Source organism: Podarcis filfolensis (assembly GCF_964270895.1).
Source record: "Podarcis filfolensis genome assembly, chromosome: 18".
Taxonomy (NCBI): domain Eukaryota; kingdom Metazoa; phylum Chordata; class Lepidosauria; order Squamata; family Lacertidae; genus Podarcis; species Podarcis filfolensis.
Window position 1 is genome coordinate 8,104,614 of NC_139622.1, and position 20,938 is coordinate 8,125,551.

The following is a 20,938-nucleotide window of genomic DNA, read 5'->3' on the forward strand; positions in this document are numbered from 1 at the left end:
GAGTTGATCCTGGTGTGGATTTGCCAAGCGTGCCTTCCTCTTAGCGCGTTTCTCCCTTGCGTCCTGAGTTCGAGTGTCTTCAAAGCCCACGACACCTTTGGTAAAGGCTGTTCTCCCATTGGAGCGCTCTCAGGCCAGTGTTCCCCAGTTGTCGGTGTTTATACAGTCATACCTCATGTTACGTTTGCTTCGGGTTGAGCGTTTTCAGGTTGTGTCCCGTGGCGACCCGGAAGTACCAGAATGGGTTACTTCTGGGTTTCGCAGACACTCAAAATGACGTCACGCGCATGTGCAGAAGCGGCGAATCGTGACCCGCACATGTGCAGACACGGGTTGTGTTCTGCTCATGTTGCGAATGGGCCTCCGGAACAGATCCCATTTGCAACCAGAGGTACCACTGTACTACATTTTTTAAAGATTTGCCTTGAGAGAGTCTTTAAGCCTCTTTTGTTGACCGCCACCACTGCGCTTTCCATTTTTAAGTTCAGAATAGAGTAGTTGCTTTGGAAGACGATAATCAGGCATCCGAACAACATGTCCAGTCCAACGAAGTTGATGTTGAAGAATCATTGCTTCAACACGGGTGATCTTTGCTTCTTCCAGTACACTGGCATTAGTTCGCCTGTCTTCCCAAGTGATGTGTAAAGATTTTCGGAGACACTGTTGATGGAATCTTTCGAGGAGTTGGAGATGGTCCATGTTTCACAAGCATGCAGTAAGTTTGGTGGTGCAATAGCTTTGTAAACAAGCATTTTGGTTTCCCTGTGAATGTACGGCCAACCTCCTTTGTATGGCTGTCTCCAGAGAGATGGATCCAAATGTACCTGCTGACAAAACAAAGCATAATTATCCACTCCACCCATTAGGGCTGGATATTGATATATCCAGTGCTTTTTTTCAGCCGGAACTCAGTTCCAGCACCTCTCAGGTGGGCACTGTTGCCATTCTCAAAGAACAAGGGAAGCGATCATGGTGAGTTCTGGCACCTCTTTTCCCAGAAAAAGATATCGTCCGAAACTGGTTTGAGGTCTGTATCATGATATTGAGTCCATCTCTGCAAATTGTCTGTCGTTTGCAGCTCAGGAAAGCAAACTACAGCCGTACCTTGGTTCGCGAACGGAATCCGTTCCCAGAAGTCCATTCGACTTCCGAAAACATTTGAAACCAAGGCCACGTCAAGACCTTCTGCTTCCCAAAAACGTTCGGAAACCGGAACGCTTTCGGCGTTCAGGAGCCAAAACGTACGAGTAACAAGGCATTTGGGGACGCAGGTGGCGCTGTGGTCTAAACCACAGAGCCTAGGGCTTGCCAAACAGAAGGTCGGTGGTTCGAATCCCCGTGATGGGGTGAGCTCCCGTTTCTCGGTCCCTGTTCCTGCCAACCTAGCAGTTCGAAAGCACGTCAAAGTGCAAGTAGATAAATAGGTACCGCTCTGGCGGGAAGGTAAACGGCGTTTCCGTGCGCTGCTCTGGTTCGCCAGAAGCAGCTTAGTCCTGCTGGCCACATGACCCGGAAGCTGTCTACGGACAAACGTCAGCTCCCTCGGCCATTAAAGCGAGACGAGCGCCGCAACCCCAGAGTCGTCCGCAACTGGACTTAATGGTCAGGGGTCCCTTTACCTTTACTAACAAGGCATTCAAGAGCCAAGGTACGACTGTGTGTGCTGAATTTTTTATTTTTGGTGTGGGGAGTGAAGAGATATTCAGGAGTCTTCCGGGAGTGGAAGTGAATGCAGCCGCCAATCATCCTTTTTACCACCCCACTGATGATAAACAGAAACTTTTACCACCTCAAGGATGATAACCTGAAACAACACGATCTCCGTGTGGGACAGCTGCATATTCCGGCATTGCAGAGGGTAGGATTAAATGATCATCAGGGTCCCTTTCAATTCTATAATTCTGTGATTCCATGATTCTTTCCCCAAGCCTTAATAGCAACCATTCTCCCGAGTGCCTCGTGAGTTGCTGCAGAGCCAAATTCTCCCGATTCTCTGTTGCAGTCTCCGTATGAAATGTTGTTTGTGGTTTGTTCCTTTGCATTCATTGCGACGTGCATCGCGAACACGTCCTCCGTTGTCTGGAAGCCAGCTTGCAATTATAATTGCATTTAATACCAACAGGTGGGGCCTACAGAAAAGGTCTCTGCCTTAGTTTTGTTTTCAAAGGAACGGCATTCGAATTTTTTAATGTCCTGTTACAGGAGCTGGGCTTGTATACAAACAGCCTGCGGTTAAGTAACGAACAAAGCTGATTTTGCTATTTCAAATTATCAAGTGTGGTTTGGTGTGTGTGGGGGGGTGAAGATAAGGAATGCAGTAGCCTTTCCGCAAGGCATTGGAAAGCGAGAGAAAGATGAATGTCTAGACAGAACCAGTTTATCATCCATTGAAGCTGGACTGAGGGACGCTTCTCTGAACACCAAACCTGAATTTTGCAGTACTGGATTTTCTGATCTTGATCCGATGGTGTTAAAAATCTCTATCGTTCCTCACCTTCTCCCGATGGAGACCGTTCCACTAATGAATGGCTCTTACCGCCCTTCTTAAATCACCAGAAAGTTCCCCCCCCCCAATGTTTAGTCGGCTTCTCCTTTCTCGTAACTCGAAGCCCTTGCTTTGAGTCCTACCTTCCAGGAGTAGGAGGGAACGAGCTTGCTCCATCTTCCCAAAATTTGGAACCCTCTCCTGTTGTTGTTGTTGTTGTTTAGTCGCATAGTCCTGTCCGACTCTTGGTGACCCCCTGGACCAGAGCACGCCAGGCACTCCTGTCTTCCCGCAATTTGGTCAAACTCATGCTGGTAGCTTCGAGAACACTGTCCCACCATCTCGTCCTCTGTCGTCCCCTTCTCCTTGTGCCCTCCATCTTTCCCAACATCAGGGTCTTTTCCAGGGTCTTCTCTTCTCATGAGGTGGCCAAAGTCTTGGAGCCTCAGCTTCAGGATCTGTCCTTCCAGTGAGCACTCAGGGCTGATTTCCTTCAGAATGGAGAGGTTTGATCTTCTTGCAGTCCATGGGACTCTCAAGAGTCTCCTCCAGCACCAGAATTCAAAAGCATCAATTCTTCGGCGATCAGCCTTCTTTATGGTCCAGCTCTCACTTCCATACATCACTACTGGGAAAACCATAGCTTTAACTATACGGACCTTTGTCGGCAAGGTGATATCCCTGCTTTTCAAGATGCTGTCTAGGTTTGCCATTGCTTTTCTCCCAAGAAGCAGGCGTCTCTTAATTTTGTTGACTGCTGTCACCATCTGCAGTGATCATGGAGCCCAAGAAAGTAAAATCTCTCACTGCCTCCATTTCTTCCCCTTCTATTTGCCAGGAGGTGATGGGCCCAGTGGCCATGATCTTCGTTTTTTTGATGTTGAGCTTCAGACCACATTTTGCACTCTCCTCTTTCACCCTCATTAAAAGGTTCTTTAATTCCTCCTCACTTTCTGCCATCAAGGTTGTATCATCTGCATATCTGAGGTTGTTGATATTTCTTCCAGCAATCTTAATTCCGGCTTGGGATTCATCCAGCCCAGCCTTTCGCATGTGCCAAACTGTTGTGGTTGTTTTGCAGCACCCGACCAAGTTAGCGATTGGAAGTCAAGCCTCATAGCTATCTCCCCAAACCCAAACCTGGTCCGATTCGCTCCAAAACAGGGTGTGGCAACAGTTTTGCTGCCCAAAACAGATATACAGTGGTACCTTGGTTCTCAAACGCCTTGGTTCCTGGAAGTAAGTGTTCCTGTTTTCGAACGTTTTTCGGAAACCAAACGTCCGATGCAGCTGTCAGCTATTGTTTCCAGGGTGCCTGCACCAATCAGAAGCTGCGCCTTGGTTTCCGAACATTTCGGAAGTCAAACGGACTTCCGGAACGGATTAAGCTTGGCTCTTTTGTTTTTGCTATTTGTTTTGCGTTTTTGAGGCTTTTTCGGTTCATTTGTTTTTGTGACTGTGTGGAACCCAGTTCAGCTACTGATTGCATGAGTGACTGTGGAAATGGATAAAAGCCCCCCATCCAAACAATGACTATCATCAGTGCAGATAAGAAAAAAAATAACTTTAATTTTTATCCACTACAATACTGTGTTATTCATTTTATAGTACGGTACATTGATTAGTGCTTTCATTTTATGGATCAATGGTCTCGTTAGATAGTAAAATTCATGTTCAGTTGCTGTTTTAGGGCTTGTTTTTAAAAGTCTGGAACGGATTAACCCATTTTGGATTACTTTCTATGGGAAAGCACGCCTTGGTTTTGGAACGCTTTGGTTTTGGAACAGACTTCCGGAACAGATTAAGTTTGAGAACCAAGTTACCACTGTATGCGAAAGTATTGACTTTCAAGTTTCCCAAAGGGGTGGAGATATGCCTTGAAGGCGTTCAGGAAATATAGCTGTATTGTTTTTAACACTCGATTGGAAGCCGCCCAGAGTGGCTGGGGAAACTCAGCCAGATGGGTGGGGTATAAATAATAAATTATTATTATAAATTATTATTATATCGGGGTCCTTCTCCCTCTGTAAAGATAAGGAGCGAACTTTGTGGCCAAATGGGGGAGTTGAAACCTGCTCTCCCAGATCTGACACTCTAACCACTACACCACGCTGCCTCGCCACATATTTTCACCATTGTCTCCCTCTCACCTCATTCTCGCTTTCCTCTTCTGTGTGCAGGATGGTGCTACCAGTGACCGAATGGATTTGGCGCCACGAATACTGGCTCCCACCAGGGATCACTTGGGAGGACATGAAGGAGACAGAAGAGATCAGCTACCCTCAGCCCCGCCACCTCTTGCTGAGCCTTCCCTTGGCCCTCCTGCTTGTGGTGATCCGCTTCTTCTTCGAAAGGTACGTTAAATAGAAGGAAGCTCTGACAAGCCTCCATGCTTAAGGTAAAGGTAAAGGGACCCCTGACCATTAGGTCCAGTCGTGGCCGACTCTGGGGTTGCGGCGCTCATCTCGCTTTATTGGCCGAGGGAGCCGGCGTACAGCTTCCAGGTCATGTGGCCAGCAGGACTAAGTTCTGGCGAACCAGAGCAGTGCACAGAAATGCCGTTTACCTTCCCGCCGGAGCGGTACCTATTTATCTACTTGCACTTTGACGTGCTAGGTTGGCAGGAGCAGGGACCGAGCAACGGGAGCTCATCCCGTCGCAGGGATTCGAACCACTGACCTTCTGATAGGCAAGCCCTAGGCTCTGTGGTTTAACCCACAGCGCCACCTGCGTCCCTTATGTTCAGGGGTAAAGGTAAAGGGACCCCTGACTGTTAGGTCCAGTCATGGCCGACTCTGGGGTTGCGGCGCTCATCTCGCTTTACTGGCCGAGGGAGCCGGCGTACAGCTTCCGGGTCATGTGGCCAGCTGGACTAAGCCGCTTCTGGCGAACCAGAGCAGCGCACGGAAACGCCGTTTACCTTCCCGCCGGAGCGGTACCTATTTATCTACTTGCACTTTGACGTGCTTTCGAACTGCTAGGTTGGCAGGAGCAGGGACCGAGCAACGGGAGCTCAACCGCCAACCTTCTGATCAGCAAGTCCTAGGCTCTGTGGTTTAACCCACAGCACCACCCGCGTCCCCAACAACAAATTTTAAACACTTTAAAACACTTAATTATAAAAGCCGTATAAAATAAAGTATAAAAACACAAATAACCATAAAATTCAGAAATCAATTAGATAATCCCCAGGGCTAGCTGGCTGAATTGGTCCTAGTTGGGCCAGTGAGGAGGCCAGGGGAGAATTAGCTGTGGGGTCTCAGAGCGGGTGATCTTCATAAAAGGGGAGGGGGAGGGAAGAGAAGGGAAATAAAAGATCAGGCTGAATTCAAATTAAAGGCCAGGCGGAATAGCTCTGTCTTACAGGCCCAACAGAAGGAGGTTAAATCCTGAAGGGCCCTGGTGTCCTGGGACAGAGCATCCGGATTCAAAAGTGATGTTTCCAGGAACTAAAGAACCTTTGAAGCCGAAGTTTGGTTAACCGCCAGCATTCCTAAACATTCCTGGCCTGCGAGGAGTCATGCCACAACTTGCCGTCCATGATTTCCACAAGGCACGGATAGCCAAGCGTTCCCAAACTGTTTATCTACAAGCGGTCCTATGGAAGCCTGGAGAACTGGGGTACACTCTGTTCTGCACCCCAATGAAGCTTACCCAGTCACCCACACTTCGCAGCCAAGGCGATGACTTTCCATGGCATGTTTAAGCCCCAGTTGCAGAGCTGTCTCATCCAAACCAAGCCTCCTAAAGCAAAATATACAGTGGTATCTCCGGTTACATACGCTTCAGGTTACAGACACTTCAGGTTACAGACTCCGCTAACCCAGAAATAGTGCTTCAGGTTAAGAACTTTGCTTCAGGATGAGAACAGAAATCGTGCTCTGGTGGCGCGGCGGCAGCAGGAGGCCCCATTAGCTAAAGTAGTGCTTCAGGTTAAGAACAGTTTCAGATTAAGAACGGACCTCCAGAATAAATTAAGTACTTAACCTGAGGTAAAGCAGAGACAACACCTTGCCAACAAAGGTCTGTATAGTTAAAGCTATGGTTTTCCCAGCGGTGATGTACGCAAGTGAGAGCTGGACCATCAAGAAGGCTGATCGATGAAGAATGGATGCTTTTGAATTCTGGTGCTGGAGGAGACTCTTGAGAGTCCCATGGACTGCAAGAAGATCAAACCTCTCCATTCAGAAGGAAATCAGCCCTGAGTGCTCACTGGAAGGACAGATCCTGAAGCTGAGGCTCCAAGACTTTGGCCACCTCATGAGAAGAGAAGACTCCCTGGAGAAGACCCTGATGTTGGGAAAGATGGAGGGCACAAGGAGAAGGGGATGACAGAGGACGAGATGGTTGGATAGTGTTCTCGAAGCTACCAGCATGAGTTTGACCAAACTGCGGGAGGCAGTGGAAGACAGGAGTGCCTGGCGTGCTCTGGTCCAGGGGGTCATGAATAGTTGGACACGACTAAACTACTAAACAACAACAGCAACAACAAGACTACTAATATTAGTAGCAATAATAATAATAATAATAATTTTTATTTAAACCCCGCTCTCCCCGGCCAGAGCCGGGCTCAGGGCGGCTAACACCAGTAAAATTACATTATAAACATAATGCGGGGGGGGGGGGGGGACCAATTTAAAATACAGGTTAAAATGCAATTTTAAAAGCAGCCTCATTTTAAAAGTAGCCCATAGATCAAAACTGTAAGGGGAGGGAAGACATAAGGGTCAGACTGAGTCCAAACCAAAGGCCAGGCGGAACAGCTCTGTCTTACAGGCCCTGCGGAAAGATGTCGAGTCCCGCAGGGCCCTAGTCTCTTGTGACAGAGCGTTCCACCAAGTCGGGGCCAGTACTGAAAAGGCACTGGCCCTATTGAGACCAATCTAACCACTTTGCGACTTGGGACCTCCAAGGTGTTGTCATTTGTGGACCTTAAGGTCCTCCGCGGGGCATACCAGGAGAGTCGGTCCCGTAGGTAATAATCTTATTATTTATACCCCGCCCATCTGTCTGGGTTGCCCCAGCCGCTCTCAGTGGCTTCCAACACATATAAAACATCAAACGCTAAAAACCATACTAGAAGGTTTAGTTCGGTCAGAATCAGGTATACCTTGGTTGACAAACGCCTTAGCAGTTGAACGTTTTGGTTCCTGAACGGCGCAAACCCGGAAGTGAGTGTTCCGGTTTGTGAACGTTCTTTCGGAAGCTGAACGTCCGACGGGGCTCCCGCGGCTTCCAATTGGCTGCAGGAACTTCCTGCAGCCAATTAGAAACTGCAGTTTGGTTTTTGAACGTTTTGGAAGTTGAATGGACTCCCAGAACGGATTCCGTTCAGCTTCCAAGGTATGACCGTACATGACTTCTGGTAAACGAGCCACCATAGCCGCTAGAGGGTCGTGAAAATTTGTGTACCCGGCCTTTTTAGACTCGTTTACCTGTGTATTGGTCAAAATCATGAGTTTGGCCAAGCTGTGGGAGGCAGTGGAAGACAGGAGTGCCTGGCGTGCTCTGGTCCAGGGGGTCACGAAGAGTCGGACACGACTGAACAGCTAAACAACAACAACCTATGTATTATCTGAAACAAAGGGGCACATAGGTTGCCAGATGTGAAATATGTTGGCATTAAGTTGGCTCTCCTACTCAAATATTCTGGATTAGTTGTCATTTCCGAGTCACCTTCAAAGGTAGACCCACGTAGAGCGCATTGCAGTAGTCCAAACGGGAGATAACCAGAGCATGCACCACTCTGGTGAGACAGTCTGCGGGCAGGGAGGGTCTCATCCTGCGTACCAGATACAGTTGGTAGACAGCTGCCCTGGATGCAGAATGGACCTGCGCCTCCATGGACAGCTGTGAGTCCAGAATGACTCCCAGTCTGCGCACCTGGTCCTTCAGGGGCACAGTTACACCATTCAAGACCAGGGAGTCCTCCACTCCTGCCTGCCCCCTGTCCCCCAGAAACAGCACTTTTGTCTTGTCAGGATTCAACCTCAATCTGTTAGCCGCCATCCATCCTCCAGCCGCCTCCAGGCACTCACACAGGACCTTCACCACCTTCACTGGTTCCGATTTAAAGGAGAGGTAGAGCTGGGTATCATCCGCATACTGGCGAACACCCAGCCGAACGCCCCACAGTCCTTATGCATAGATACTAATTAAACACCACAAATCCCTATCGAGGCCACATCAAGGCAGTCTTCTCTCCCAGTTAGAACATACGAGTCCTAATTAAAGCCTAATATTACTAAACATTTAATACCATAGATCAGCTCTCAAGATACTGCCATCTACTCCCAGTAGAAAAGGCAGTGATCTATCCAGGGACAGAGATGGAGCGTGCGTGGGGTGGTGGGTGGAAAGAGTTGTTGATCTTTTTATTGGGGGGGGGTTTGCAAAACTCCGCTCACCCTAAACTCCAGCCCTGTCAATCACACGCACCTCTGCCGCCGGCTCCCAGGGAAGAAAAGATTGCCAGCACGCCACGCACAGAAATATAGGTCCCACGATCGACAGCAATCACCCCAAGATCTGCCTGTTGATTGCGGTTGACCGCCTGGAAATGTCTGCCAGAGATCTATTACACCAGGGGTCAGCAAATGTTCTCAGCAGGGGGCCGGTCCACTGTCCCTCAGACCTTGTGGGGGGCCGGACTATACTTTGAAAAGAATATGAATGGATTCCTGTGCCCCACAAATAACCCAGAGATGCATTTTAAATGCCGTGTTTTTTGCTCTATAACACGCACCAGACTATAAGACGCACCTAGTTTTTGGAGGAGGAAAACAAGAAAAAAAATATTCTGAATCTCAGAAGCCAGAACAGCAAGAGGGATCTCTGCGCAGTGAAAGCAGCAATCCCTCTTGCTGTTCTGGCTTCTGGGATAGCTGCGCAGCCTGCATTTGCTCCATAAGACGCACACACATTTCCCCTTACTTTTTAGGAGGGGAAAAGTGAGTCTTGTAGAGCAAAAAATACAGTAAAAGGACACATTCTACTCATGTAAAAACACGCTGATTCCCAGACCGTCCGCGGGCCAGATTTAGAAGGCGATTGGGTCGGATCCAGCCCCTAGGCCTTAGTTTGCCTAGCCATGTACAGTGGTACCTCGGGTTACAGACGCTTCAGATTACAGACTCCACTAACCCAGAAATAGTACCTCGGGTTAAGAACTTTACTTCAGGATGAGAACACAGATCGTGCAGCGGCAGCGGGAGGCCCCATTAGCTAAAGTAGTACCTTAGGTTAAGAACAGTTTCAGGTTAAGAACGGACCTCCAGAACGAATTAAGTTCTTAACCCGAGGTACCACTGTATTACACCATCTTTTTAAACAGGGAAGATCAGAAAAGGACATCACGGATGGGGCAAGAGGATTTTTATCTCGGGCGTCCATCTTTGCAGAATTGCATTTCTCGGCGCATGAGCTCCTGGCAGCTTTCGTTCCCGCAGCAAATCCTCCCTCCGCCCCCAGAAAACCCTTTGCGAGTCCTCGGTGTGATGCGTTCTTTCCGTAAAACCCGACAGGCAATAAAAAGAACATCCCAAAGCTCCATGAAAACCGCCTCCAGCAAAAGCCCATAAAATGATTCATTCCCAGCTCCTCTTGAGAACCAAATGCAACTCGCAACAGATTGGCAGCTTCAGAAAAGGTCCCCATTTGTGCCACAGCAGTTCTGATTTCTCAGTAAAGCCCCCTTTCCGTGTAGCATAGAATCATGGAATCGTCGGAAATGTAAAGAAAGGGAAGGTATCTTCTACCGCATGTGGTGGACTTGTTAAGAGGTAAAGGCTTTCTGGGAAATGGTATTGTTGTTGTTGTTGAGTTGTTTAGTCGTGTCCGACTCTTCGTGACCCCCTGGACCAGAGCACGCCAGGCCCTCCTGTCTTCCACTGCCTCCCACAGTTTAGTAAACTCATGCTGGTAGCTTTGAGAACACTATCCAATCATCTCGTCCTCTGTCGTCCCCTTCTCTTTGTGCCCTCCATCTTTCCCAACATCAGGGTCTTTTCCAGGGAGTCTTCTCTTCTCATGAGGTGGCCAAAGTCTTGCAGCCTCAGCTTCAGGATCTGTCCTTCCAGTGAGCACTCAGGGCTGATTTCCTTCCGAATGGAGAGGTTTGATCTTCTTGCAGTCCATGGGACTCTCAAGAGTCTCCGCCAGCACCAGAATTCAAAAGAATGAATTCTTCGGCGATCAGCCTTCTTTATGGTCCAGCTCTCACTTCCATACATCACTATTGTAGCCTCAGCTTCAGGATCTGCAATTCAGCAAATTTACACGATATTAGAAAGGTTATTGCAAGCAATTAACACCACTAGCGGGGTTGTCTGAAGACTTGTAATGAGAAATTGTCCACCTTTCTAGGTTTATTTAAATTTTGAGCCATTTTGTAATGAGTGTGCTTAAAATTGGATAACGTACAAAATGCACCTTGCCAACAAAGGTCCGTATAGTTAAAGCTATAGTTTTCCCAGTAGTGATGTATGGAAGTGAGAGCTGGACCATAAAGAAGGCTGATCGCCGAAGAATTGATGCTTTTGAATTCTGGTGCTGGCGGAGACTCTTGAGAGTCCCATGGACTGCAAGAAGATCAAACCTCTCCGTTCTGAAGGAAATCAGCCCTGAGTACTCACTGGAAGGACAGATCCTGAAGCTGAGGCTCCAAGACTTTGGCCACCTCATGAGAAGAGAAGACTCCCTGGAAAAGACCCTGATGCTGGGAAAGATGGAGGGCACAAGGAGAAGGGGACGACGGAGGACGAGATGGTGGGACAGTGTTCTCGAAGCTACCAGCATGAGTTTGACCAAACTGCGGGAGGCAGTGGAAGACAGGAGGGCCTGGCGTGCTCTGGTCCATGGGGTCACGAAGAGGCGGACACGACTGACGACTAAACAACAACAACAACAATTTATACAAATATGGTGCCAGGGAATCAAACTGAGGGGGGGGGGGAAAGCATACCAAGGACAGAGTTTCTTTATAATGGCCAGATTGTTCTTTTGCTCGAAGTCCTTCAGACGCTGTCCAATTAGCTTTTTTGCTTTAATAAACCCCATAGTGAGAAGCTGATGTAGGTGGAGTCCGCAGGAGGGGAATTTTTTGCTGCTCGAATTCTTATAGCCAAGAAATGGAAAACACAAGAATTACCAACTGTGGAAGAATGGCAGATGAAAACGATGGAATATATGGAGCTCGCTGACCTTACTGGAAGAATCCGCGACCAAAAAGAAGAGGAATACCAAGAAGAGTGGAAGAAATTTAAGGACTATTTGAATAAATACTGTGATATCAAAAATTAGAAATTACTTGAAAGTACCAGATTAGGCCTAGGATTAAATTAAGAGTTAATTAAGTAAATAAGATTTAGAACCTAAAGGAAAGTTAAGAAATTTTATTTTAATTGGAGTACTGTGTTTTTAAAAAATGATACCAGAAAACTGCTACATTTTAATTACAAGGAAATTCAGATGGGAGGGCTCAAAGGAAGCCCAAAATATGTTTATAAGGTTAGAAGTCCAAATAATTAATTAGTTTGTGTTGTTTAGCTTGTTTAGGTATTTAGGTACCTTGTTTTTATTTTATTTTATTTTTTGTTTATATTTGTGATTTGTCTTTATTCTTTTTCTCTGTTTTTCTTTTGTTGTGATATGTGTTATATCTGTAAGAAACTTAATAAAAAATATTTTTTTTAAAAAAAGGAGAGGAATTTTTGGTGCACAGTTTTAGACCACGCACTTTTATGGGGGTCTTGTGTCACTGAGGGCAGTAGACCAGGTGGATTTAGATTTAGACGGAACCAATAATTAAGAGTTCTTTGCCAGGACTGAGCTTCTACAGAGGGAAGACTTGCCCCCAGTCGTAATGTTGCATTTGGGACACAAGGTGGTCACGGGAATAGGATGCTGGACTTACGTTCCTATAGGTAGTTGGGGATTGGAACCCAGTTCTCTGCAACCCACGTCTTTCATAGAATCATAGAATCATAGAGTTGGAAGAGACCACAAGGGCCATCGAGTCCAACCCCCTGCCAAGCAGGAAACACCATCAGAGCACTCCTGACATATGGTTGTCAAGCCTCTGCTTAAAGACCTCCAAAGAAGGAGACTCCACCACACTCCTTGGCAGCAAATTCCACTGTCCAACAGCTCTTACTGTCAGGAAGTTCTTCCTAATGTTTAGGTGGAATCTTCTTTCTTCTAGTTTGGATCCATTGCTCCGTGTCCGCTTCTCTGGAGCAGCAGAAAACAACCTTTCTCCCTCCTCTATGTGACATCCTTTTATATCTTTGAACATGGCTATCATATCACCCCTTAACCTCCTCTTCTCCAGACTAAACATGCCCAGCTCCCTTAGCCGTTCCTCATAAGGCATCGTTTCCAGGCCTTTGACCATTTTGGTTGCCCTCCTCTGGACACGTTCCAGTTTGTTAGTGTCCTTCTTGAACTGTGGTGCCCAGAACTGGACACAGTACTCCAGGTGAGGTCTGACCAGAGCAGAAGACAGTGGCACTATTACTTCCCTTGATCTAGATGCTATACTCTTATTGATGCAGCCCAGAATTGCATTGGCTTTTTTAGCTGCCGCGTCACACTGTTGGCTCATGTCAAGTTTGTGGTCAACCAAGACTCCTAGATCCTTTTCACATGTACTGCTCTCATTGCCTCTGAGCATCTGCAGAGTGCCTTTTCTCTTTTGCAACTTGCGGGTGCTGGACTGGATCCAGCCTCCACCTCACGTCCTCATCTTCTAAGCTGCAACAGCCTGCCTTTAAGCAGTGCTAAATTGCTTCTCTGTAAGCGCAGCCAGTCCCTGGGGCAACGGGGTTTAAAGGAAGAGCCAGATGAGTATTTATTGATGAGCTATCTCTATAAAGGCCAGAGAGCATCGCTCTGAGAGATAATTGCTCCATTACAGAGCGGCTGCTTTATAGGCAAAAAGGGTTTTGGGAGCGAGGGATATTGAGAGTTTTCTGGAAACGGCTTTGGGCGTGTGAAAGGGGACAGAATCACAGAGCTGGTAAAAGGTAAAGGGACCCCTGACCATTAGGTCCAGTCGTGGCCAACTCTGAGGTTGCGGCGCTCATCTCGCTTTACTGGCCAAGGGAGCCGGCGTACAGCTTCCGGGTATGTGGCCAGAAGGACTAAGCCACTTCTGGCGAACCAGAGCGGCGCACAGAAATGCCGTTTACCTTCCCACTGGAGTGGTACCTATTTATCTACTTGCACTTTGACGTTCTTTCAGACTGCTAGGTTGGCAGGAGCTGGGACAGAGCAACAGGAGCTCACCCCATCGCGGGGACTCAAACCGTCGACCTTCGGATCCCTGCTCCTGCCAACCTAGCAGTTCGAAAGCACGTCAAAGTGCAAGTAGATAAATAGGTACCACTCCAGTGGGAAGGTAAATGGTGTTTCCATGCGCTCTGGTTTCCATCATGGCGTCCTGTTGCACCAGAAGTGGTTTCGTCCTGCTGGCCACATGACCCGGAAAGCTGTCTGTGGACAAACGCCGGCTCCCTCAGCCTGAAAGCGATATGAGCGCCACAACCCCCTAGTCGCCTTTGACTGGACTTAACCGTCCAGGGGTCCTTTACCTTTACTTGTGACAACAGCAAGGAAGCCTCGTTCTACCTGTAGTGACTCCAGTAAAGTAAAGGGACCCCTGACCATTAGGTCCAGTCGTGGCCGACTCTGGGGTTGCGTGCTCATCTTGCTCTATAGGCCGAGGGAGCCGGCGTTTGTCTGCAGACAGCTTCCAGGTCATGTGGCCAGCATGACTAAGCCACATCTGGCAATCCAGAGCAGCACACGGAAACGCCGTTTACCTTCCCGCCGGAGCGGTACCTATTTATCTACTTGCACTGTGACTGCTCGGTTGGCAGGAGCAGGGACCGAGCAATGGGAGCTCACCCCGTCGTGGGGGTTCGAACCGCCGACCTTCTGATCAGCAGGTTCTAGGGCTCTGTGGTTTAACCCACAGCGCCACCCGCATCCCAAGTGGCTAACAAGCAGTGTTTGACCCCAAGTTGCCTTCTGTTCCTTTTCCTGGCATCTTGTGACCAAACCCAGGCAGAGAACAACGCCTGCTGACCTGACTTATTCTCCTCTGTAGGATTGTCGCTGTGCCGCTGAGCAGAAAAATGGGACTGAGGGAGAAAGTACGGAGGAAAGCTCCTCCGAACCCCATCTTGGAAGCTTTTTACACCACGCAAGGGAAAAGCCCCAAAGAGGTGAGTAGCTGCAGAAGTCTTTGCAACCAGGTGCTACTGGTTCCTAGAAGGAGGGCTGTTTTTCTCCTGCCATATTTGCTATTCTTCGGCCGCTAAACAAAGTGGAATATGAATGTACAACACCAGCACCTCCCCTCCAAAAAAGAGAAACAACAACAACAATAACAATATTTTATTATTTATACCCCGCCCATCTGGCTGGGTTTCCCCAGCCACTCTGGGCGGCTCCCAAGAGAATACTGAAAACACAATACAGTGGTGCCTCGCAAGACGAAATTAATTCGTTCTGCAAGTTTTTGCTTCTTGCGAGTTTTTCGTCTTGCGAAGCACGGTTTCCCATAGGAATGCACTGAAAATCAATTAATGCGTTCCTATGGAGACCGCTTGCCAGGCTGGCGGTGCGGAGAAGGGCTTTTCTCCCCACCGCAAGCCTTCAGGACAGGTACGGGAACAGAGGGGAAGGCGCGCAGCGTTTCTCCTCTGTTCCCAGGGCTTGCGGTGGGAGGAGGGTTTTTCCTCCCCACCGCCAACATTCAGAAGAGCATTCTGAATGTTGGCGGTGGGAAGGAAAAACCCTCCTCCCACCGCAAGTCTTCAGGACAGCCATCCGAAGGCTGGCACGGGGAGAAGGTCTCTCCGCCCCACCGCCAGCCTTCGGAGGAGCCTTCCGAAGGCTGGGGGCGGGAGGAGGTCTCTCCGCCCCACCGCCAGCCTTCGGAGGAGGTCCGAGGACAGTGGGGAAGATGCGCTGCGCTTCCCCGCTGTCCTGGAGATTTCCCTATGGGCTTTCGTCTTGCGAAGGAAGCCCATAGGGAAATTCGTTTTGCGAAGCGCCTCCAAAACGGAAAACCCTTTCGTCTAGCGGGTTTTTGGTCTTGCGAGGCGTTCGTCTTGCGGGGCACCACTGTAAAACGTCACACATTAAAAACTTCCCTAAACAGGGCTGCCTTCAGATGTCTTCTAAGAGCCAGATAGTTGTTTATTTCCTTGACATCTGAAGGAAGGGCGTTCCACAGGGCGGGTGCCACTATCGAGAAGGCCCTCTGCCTGGTTCCCTGTAACCTCGCTTCTCGCAGGGAGGGAACCGCCAGAAGGCCCTCGGAGCTGGACCTCAGTGTCTGGGCTGGACAATGGGGGTGGAGACGCTCCTTCAGGGATACAGGGCCGAGGCTGTTTAGGGCTTTCAAGGTCAGCGCCAACACTTTGAATGGTGCTCAGAAACATACTGGGAGCCAATGGAGGCCTTTCATGAATGGTGTTATATGATCCCGGCGGCTGCTCCCAGTCCCCAGTCTAGCTGCCGCATTCTGGATTAGTTGTAGTTTCTGGTCCAGTCGTGGCCGACTCTGGGGTTGCGGCGCTCATCTCTCTTTATTGGCCGAGGGAGCCGGCATCCAGCTTCCGGGTCATGTGGCCAGCAGGACTAAGCCGCTTCTGGCGAACCAGAGCAGCGCATGGAAATGCCGTTTGCCTTCCCGCCGGAGCGGTACCTATTTATCTACTTGCACTGGTGTGCTTTCAAACTGCTAGATTGGCAGGAGCAGGGACGGAACAATGGGCGCTCACCCCGTCATTGCGGGGATTCGAACTGCCAATCTTCTGATCGGCAAGTCCTAGGCTCTGTGGTTTAACCCACAGCGCCACCCGCGTCCCTCTATATTAGCCACATTAGCCATCGGTAATAAACCATAGCTAAAACTTAAAGCAGGGATGTTGAACCTTTTTGGCCCGGTGGGCCAGATCGCTGTCTGTATCCCCGGCGCCCTCCAGGGACCAACTTTGATAGGTGGGTGGGATAACACACCTGTCGACCACCTGACCGACAGTCCGCCAAGGCACGCCCACTCGCCAGTCACCTGACATCCAACTTTCAAGAGACTTAGATTTCCTCCCACCACAACAAAACTGGCGGTGATCTGCCAGAGCTGTTGAGCTTTTTTTAGCAAGCAAAAGTTGTTGAGTTTTTTAGTTTTTTAGATTGGGGGGGGCATTCCTGTGATCTACTGCAATCTACCTGTTCCACGGCCTCTTTTTCAGGGCGAGCTCGCCGGCCTGGCCAAACAGTGTGACTTACAGCCCAGGCAGGTGGAGCGATGGTTTCGATATCGCCGTAACCAGGACCGGCCAAGCTTGACCAAGAAGTTCTGCGAAGCCAGGTAAGAAACATCAAAACACGCACGCGGTTTAAGATATTTCTTTTATATATATATAATTTTATTAGTTTTTAAACATACCATTTTCAACAGTAATTAAACATCCTTTTGCATCTTACACAATTTTTTAACTTCCATCAATCCTGTCTGAAAATTTTCCAATCTAATCTCTTAATATACATTTCTTACTTTCCCTATTACATTTAAATCGCATAACTAATATCTCTATCCTTTTTCAACTTCGTCACGTTTCACATTTTTCTCCTTACAAAACTTCTTGCAGTCCTACTAACGTAATTTGTGGATTGCAATTGCTCTTCAAATAATTCGTATACTTCTTCCAATCTTCTGTAAATCTCTGGTCCTGCAGGTTTCGAATCCTTCCTGTCATTTTATCCAATTCTGCATAGCCCATTAATTTTATTTGCCATTCTTCTTTCGTCGGGATTTCTGATTGCTTCCATTTCTGGGCTGGTTTAAGATATTTCACCCAGAAATTGCAATGTTTAAGCTTAAAAGGCCTGGAGACTCTAAAACAGGGTTTCCCAAACTCCAGCTTTTTGGGGGACTACAACTCCCATCATCCACAGTTAGCAGGACCAGTGCTCAGGGGTGATGGGAATTGTAGTCCAGAAATGGCTGCAGACCCAAATTTGGGAAACCCTAGACCCTTGGGTTCACAATTCTATTTTCTTTGTCTGCATTGGTCAGAGTTGTCAGTTCTGAACCATAATTTCCTTAAAGCAACAGCTTCTTAAGTGAAGCTGTTAGATCTGGAATAAGTGCCATACCTATTTTCCTAGCAATGTCCAAGTGCTTTTTTACTTCTTCTTCTTATTATTATTATTATTTGCTTCTTTCGACCTGATCCTATTATTATAGAATCCTGTTAACAGCACCCAATAAATAGAGTGTTGTTGGCTTTAGCAAAATCGAGTAGAGCTACATATTTTGACTTGGGTAGGTAACCGTGTTGGTCTGACGCAGTCAAAATGTATTTTAATTATTTTTTTTAATTGTCCAGTAGCACCTTAGAGACCAACTAAGTTTGTTCTTAAGGGACGTGGGTGGCACTGTGGGTTAAACCACAGAGCCTAGGACTTGCCGATCAGAAGGTCGGCGGTTCGAATCCCTGCAACGGGGTGAGCTCCCGTTGCTCGGTCCCTGCTCCTGCCAACCTAGCAGTTCGAAAGCACGTCAAAGTGCAAGTAGATAAATAGGTACCGCTCCAGCAGGAAGGTAAACGGCGTTTCCATGCGATGCTCTGGTTCTCCAGGAGTGGCTTAGTCATGCTGGCCACATGACCCGGAAGCTGTACGCCGGCTCCCTCGGCCAATAAAGCGAGATGAGTGTCGCAACCCCAGAGTCGGCCACAACTGGACCTGATGATCAGGGTTCCCTTTACCCTTACCTTTAAGTTTGTTCTTGGTATAAGCTTTTGTGTGCATGCACACTTCTTCAGATACATATTTTGACTAAATGTTCTTCTGAACAGTTTGTGCTGCTGCTGCCTCTGTGTGACCCAAGATGCCGGAACATTTTAATTATGGTTTATCTCATCCTTACCCAAAGTAAAATTGCTAACACTGTCCTAGAACAGTCTATTACAATACCCTTTCCTTAAGGGACATGATCATTTGTCGCTTAAGCAATCGCTTTGAAGTGGACTGCCAAATGATAGAATGCAAGATTAGGAAAAATTCCACGCCCCTCCCTTTAACGTGGGTTTACTTCTAAAGCGGATAATTTTACCCTTGGAGTTTTGATTTCCCATAGACATGATAATAGGGATGTGGGTGGTGCTGTGGTCTAAACCACTGAGCCTCTTGGGCTTGCTGATCAGAAGGTCGGCAGTTCGAATCCCCGCGATGGGGTTAAGAATAATAATATTATAATAATTTATTATTTATACCCCGCCCATCTGGCTGGTTTCCCCAGCCACTCTGGGTGGCTTCCAACAAAATATTAAAATGGTCGACCCGAGTTAGCGCCATCGGCGAAATGGCGGAGTTCCTCCGACCGGAGGAACTGTCTCCGTGGAAACTGGGTCTACCCGCCGCGGTGAAGGTGGGGACCCGCTAGAAATCCCAGGTGGAAGAAGCCTGGGAACGTGGGGTTCGGCAGAGCACCAGGAGCGCCTCCCCTATTCACGGGGAACCCCATTTTGGGGCTCCGGAGCGAAGGAGGGTGATCGGCGCGGTGCTGCGAACTGACTGCTGTTTTCACGGAGGGAAGCCGCATTGCCATTGCCGGAGAGCGCTGACTTTTTCCTGTCGACAATTGGATTCTAAACAAGTACCCATGAGTAGAAACGGAAAATTGGATCAAGAAATATTTTAATTTGGCACCGAAGCGGGAAGGTTCAAAACAGGAAGTCCGCCTTCCGCTTTCTGTAAATAGACTGAAGCAAAAATCTTGTAAGCTAATAGCCTGGAAAGTCGCTTTACAAAGGTCGAAATTTCCTTCATTTATAACCATTAAAACCCCCTTGGAAGCAGGAGAAAAGGGGGGGGGGAATTAAACTGTTCAAGCCTGCTGGAGAGGGAGTAAAGGAAAATAAGTTTCCACCGTCTCAAACCTGGGAACGGGGTGCCAGAGACAGAAATTATCGGAGACGTTCATTGACTGTGAATGGAACATTTTGACAGATAGCAAGAAAAAAGAGAAACAAATTGATTCCACTGCTGCCTTTTGCATTCTGAAGAAACAAAATATTTGAAAACTGAAAGTAACTTTCCTTTGTTGGTCATGATTTAAAAAGATGGACACAAATAGAAATTGTATCCTCTAGAGGGAGCTTGTCAAATTGTTGCTGCAGTTGACTTGGGGATTTCACAGCTGCGAGATTAACATCGTGGGACCAGACTGTGACCTTGAATAAAAATGTGTTTGGAAGAAGTCCTGGTGCTTGCTTTTTGCAAGACAAGTGCTTTGCTGGAGCAGTTGCATGAGAAGGTGGATTTGATGAATGAGAAGTTGGATTCGATGACTGTTGCAACTAGTGAATGTGGACAAATAGGGAATATTGACATAGAAATTATACAGGGACCAATCCAGGAAACTGGTTCGACTGGGCAAATGCAAGGCCAGATAATAATGGAGGAAGCTACGGTGCTACCTCAAGCAACACAAATGGTGAGACCCGAGGCCCTGCAGGAGTATAAGCCGCTGTTTTGGAAGAATGAACTTGAATTAGGCCTGAAGGAATTTGGAGCTGAGGAGGAACTCAACTTTGGAGAGATTTTGAAATATGCTGCTAAAGATCTTTTGGATTATATTGATGACTGTGGGGAGTGGGAATGTAGGGAATGGGATGGTTTGACGTGGGGAGATGGACATGAGTATGGATGGAAATTCCCCGGAGACCTACTCCCTAAGGAGAAAGGAAAGAAACTAAGAAAGAGACCAACAAAAGACAAGGAAAAGTGCAAGCATAAACAAGAAGAAAAAGATCGGCAGAAGGGGCATGGAAGAGACTTAAGAGCCTCGGATATCAGACTACCAGGTTGATGGACTAGATGGAATTGGATAATAAGGACTGACACAACCCGAGACCAGGAAGAAGGGACGTTGGATGAAAACTGGAAGAGTCTATAAAGAAAAATTTTTATTTTGGGAATTAGTGTAAAATTAATGAATATTAGGGGGAATGTTGGAATGAAATTGTCTGGCTTTAGCAGAAATGATATAAGGATAAATAAGAATTAAGTTTTTAAGTTTTAAGGTATTTTACGGTATTTTATGCTAAGATAAGGCTAAGGTATTTTATGGTAAGATAAGGTTAAATAAAGTAAGGTAAATTGAACATCAGAATATGGCGAAAGATGGGTAGGATGTATAGAGTCAATTAATTGGTTATAAGATAAAATATAGAAAGGATTTGCTGAAACAATGACTGAATCAGGATACAAAAAAGGGAGGTGTGAGGAAGTCAGGGAAATGGGCAGATGAAAGATAGGATATGGAATGACTGATTTGTTTTTAACTATTTTTATTTTTATTTTTCTGTATTTTGTATCTTTTTGTCTTTTCTTCTTCTTCTTCTTTTTCTTTTCTTTTTATATTTTTGTATC

The 20,938-nt window shown here is 47.5% G+C and overlaps 1 protein-coding gene across 3 annotated transcripts in view; it reads left to right on the forward strand.

The window, feature by feature from the left end:
- The window catches only part of CERS4 (ceramide synthase 4), a 102,854-nt gene that overhangs the window by 62,924 nt on the left and 18,992 nt on the right, over window positions 1-20,938 (forward strand). For all 3 annotated transcript variants that reach the window (XM_083594778.1, XM_083594777.1, XM_083594776.1), the window contains exons 2-4: window positions 4,666-4,839; window positions 14,595-14,712; window positions 16,750-16,868. In XM_083594778.1, the coding sequence (XP_083450904.1) occupies window positions 4,667-4,839; window positions 14,595-14,712; window positions 16,750-16,868 (410 nt within the window). In that variant the 5' untranslated portion in view covers window position 4,666. The remainder of the gene's footprint in view (window positions 1-4,665; window positions 4,840-14,594; window positions 14,713-16,749; window positions 16,869-20,938) is intronic.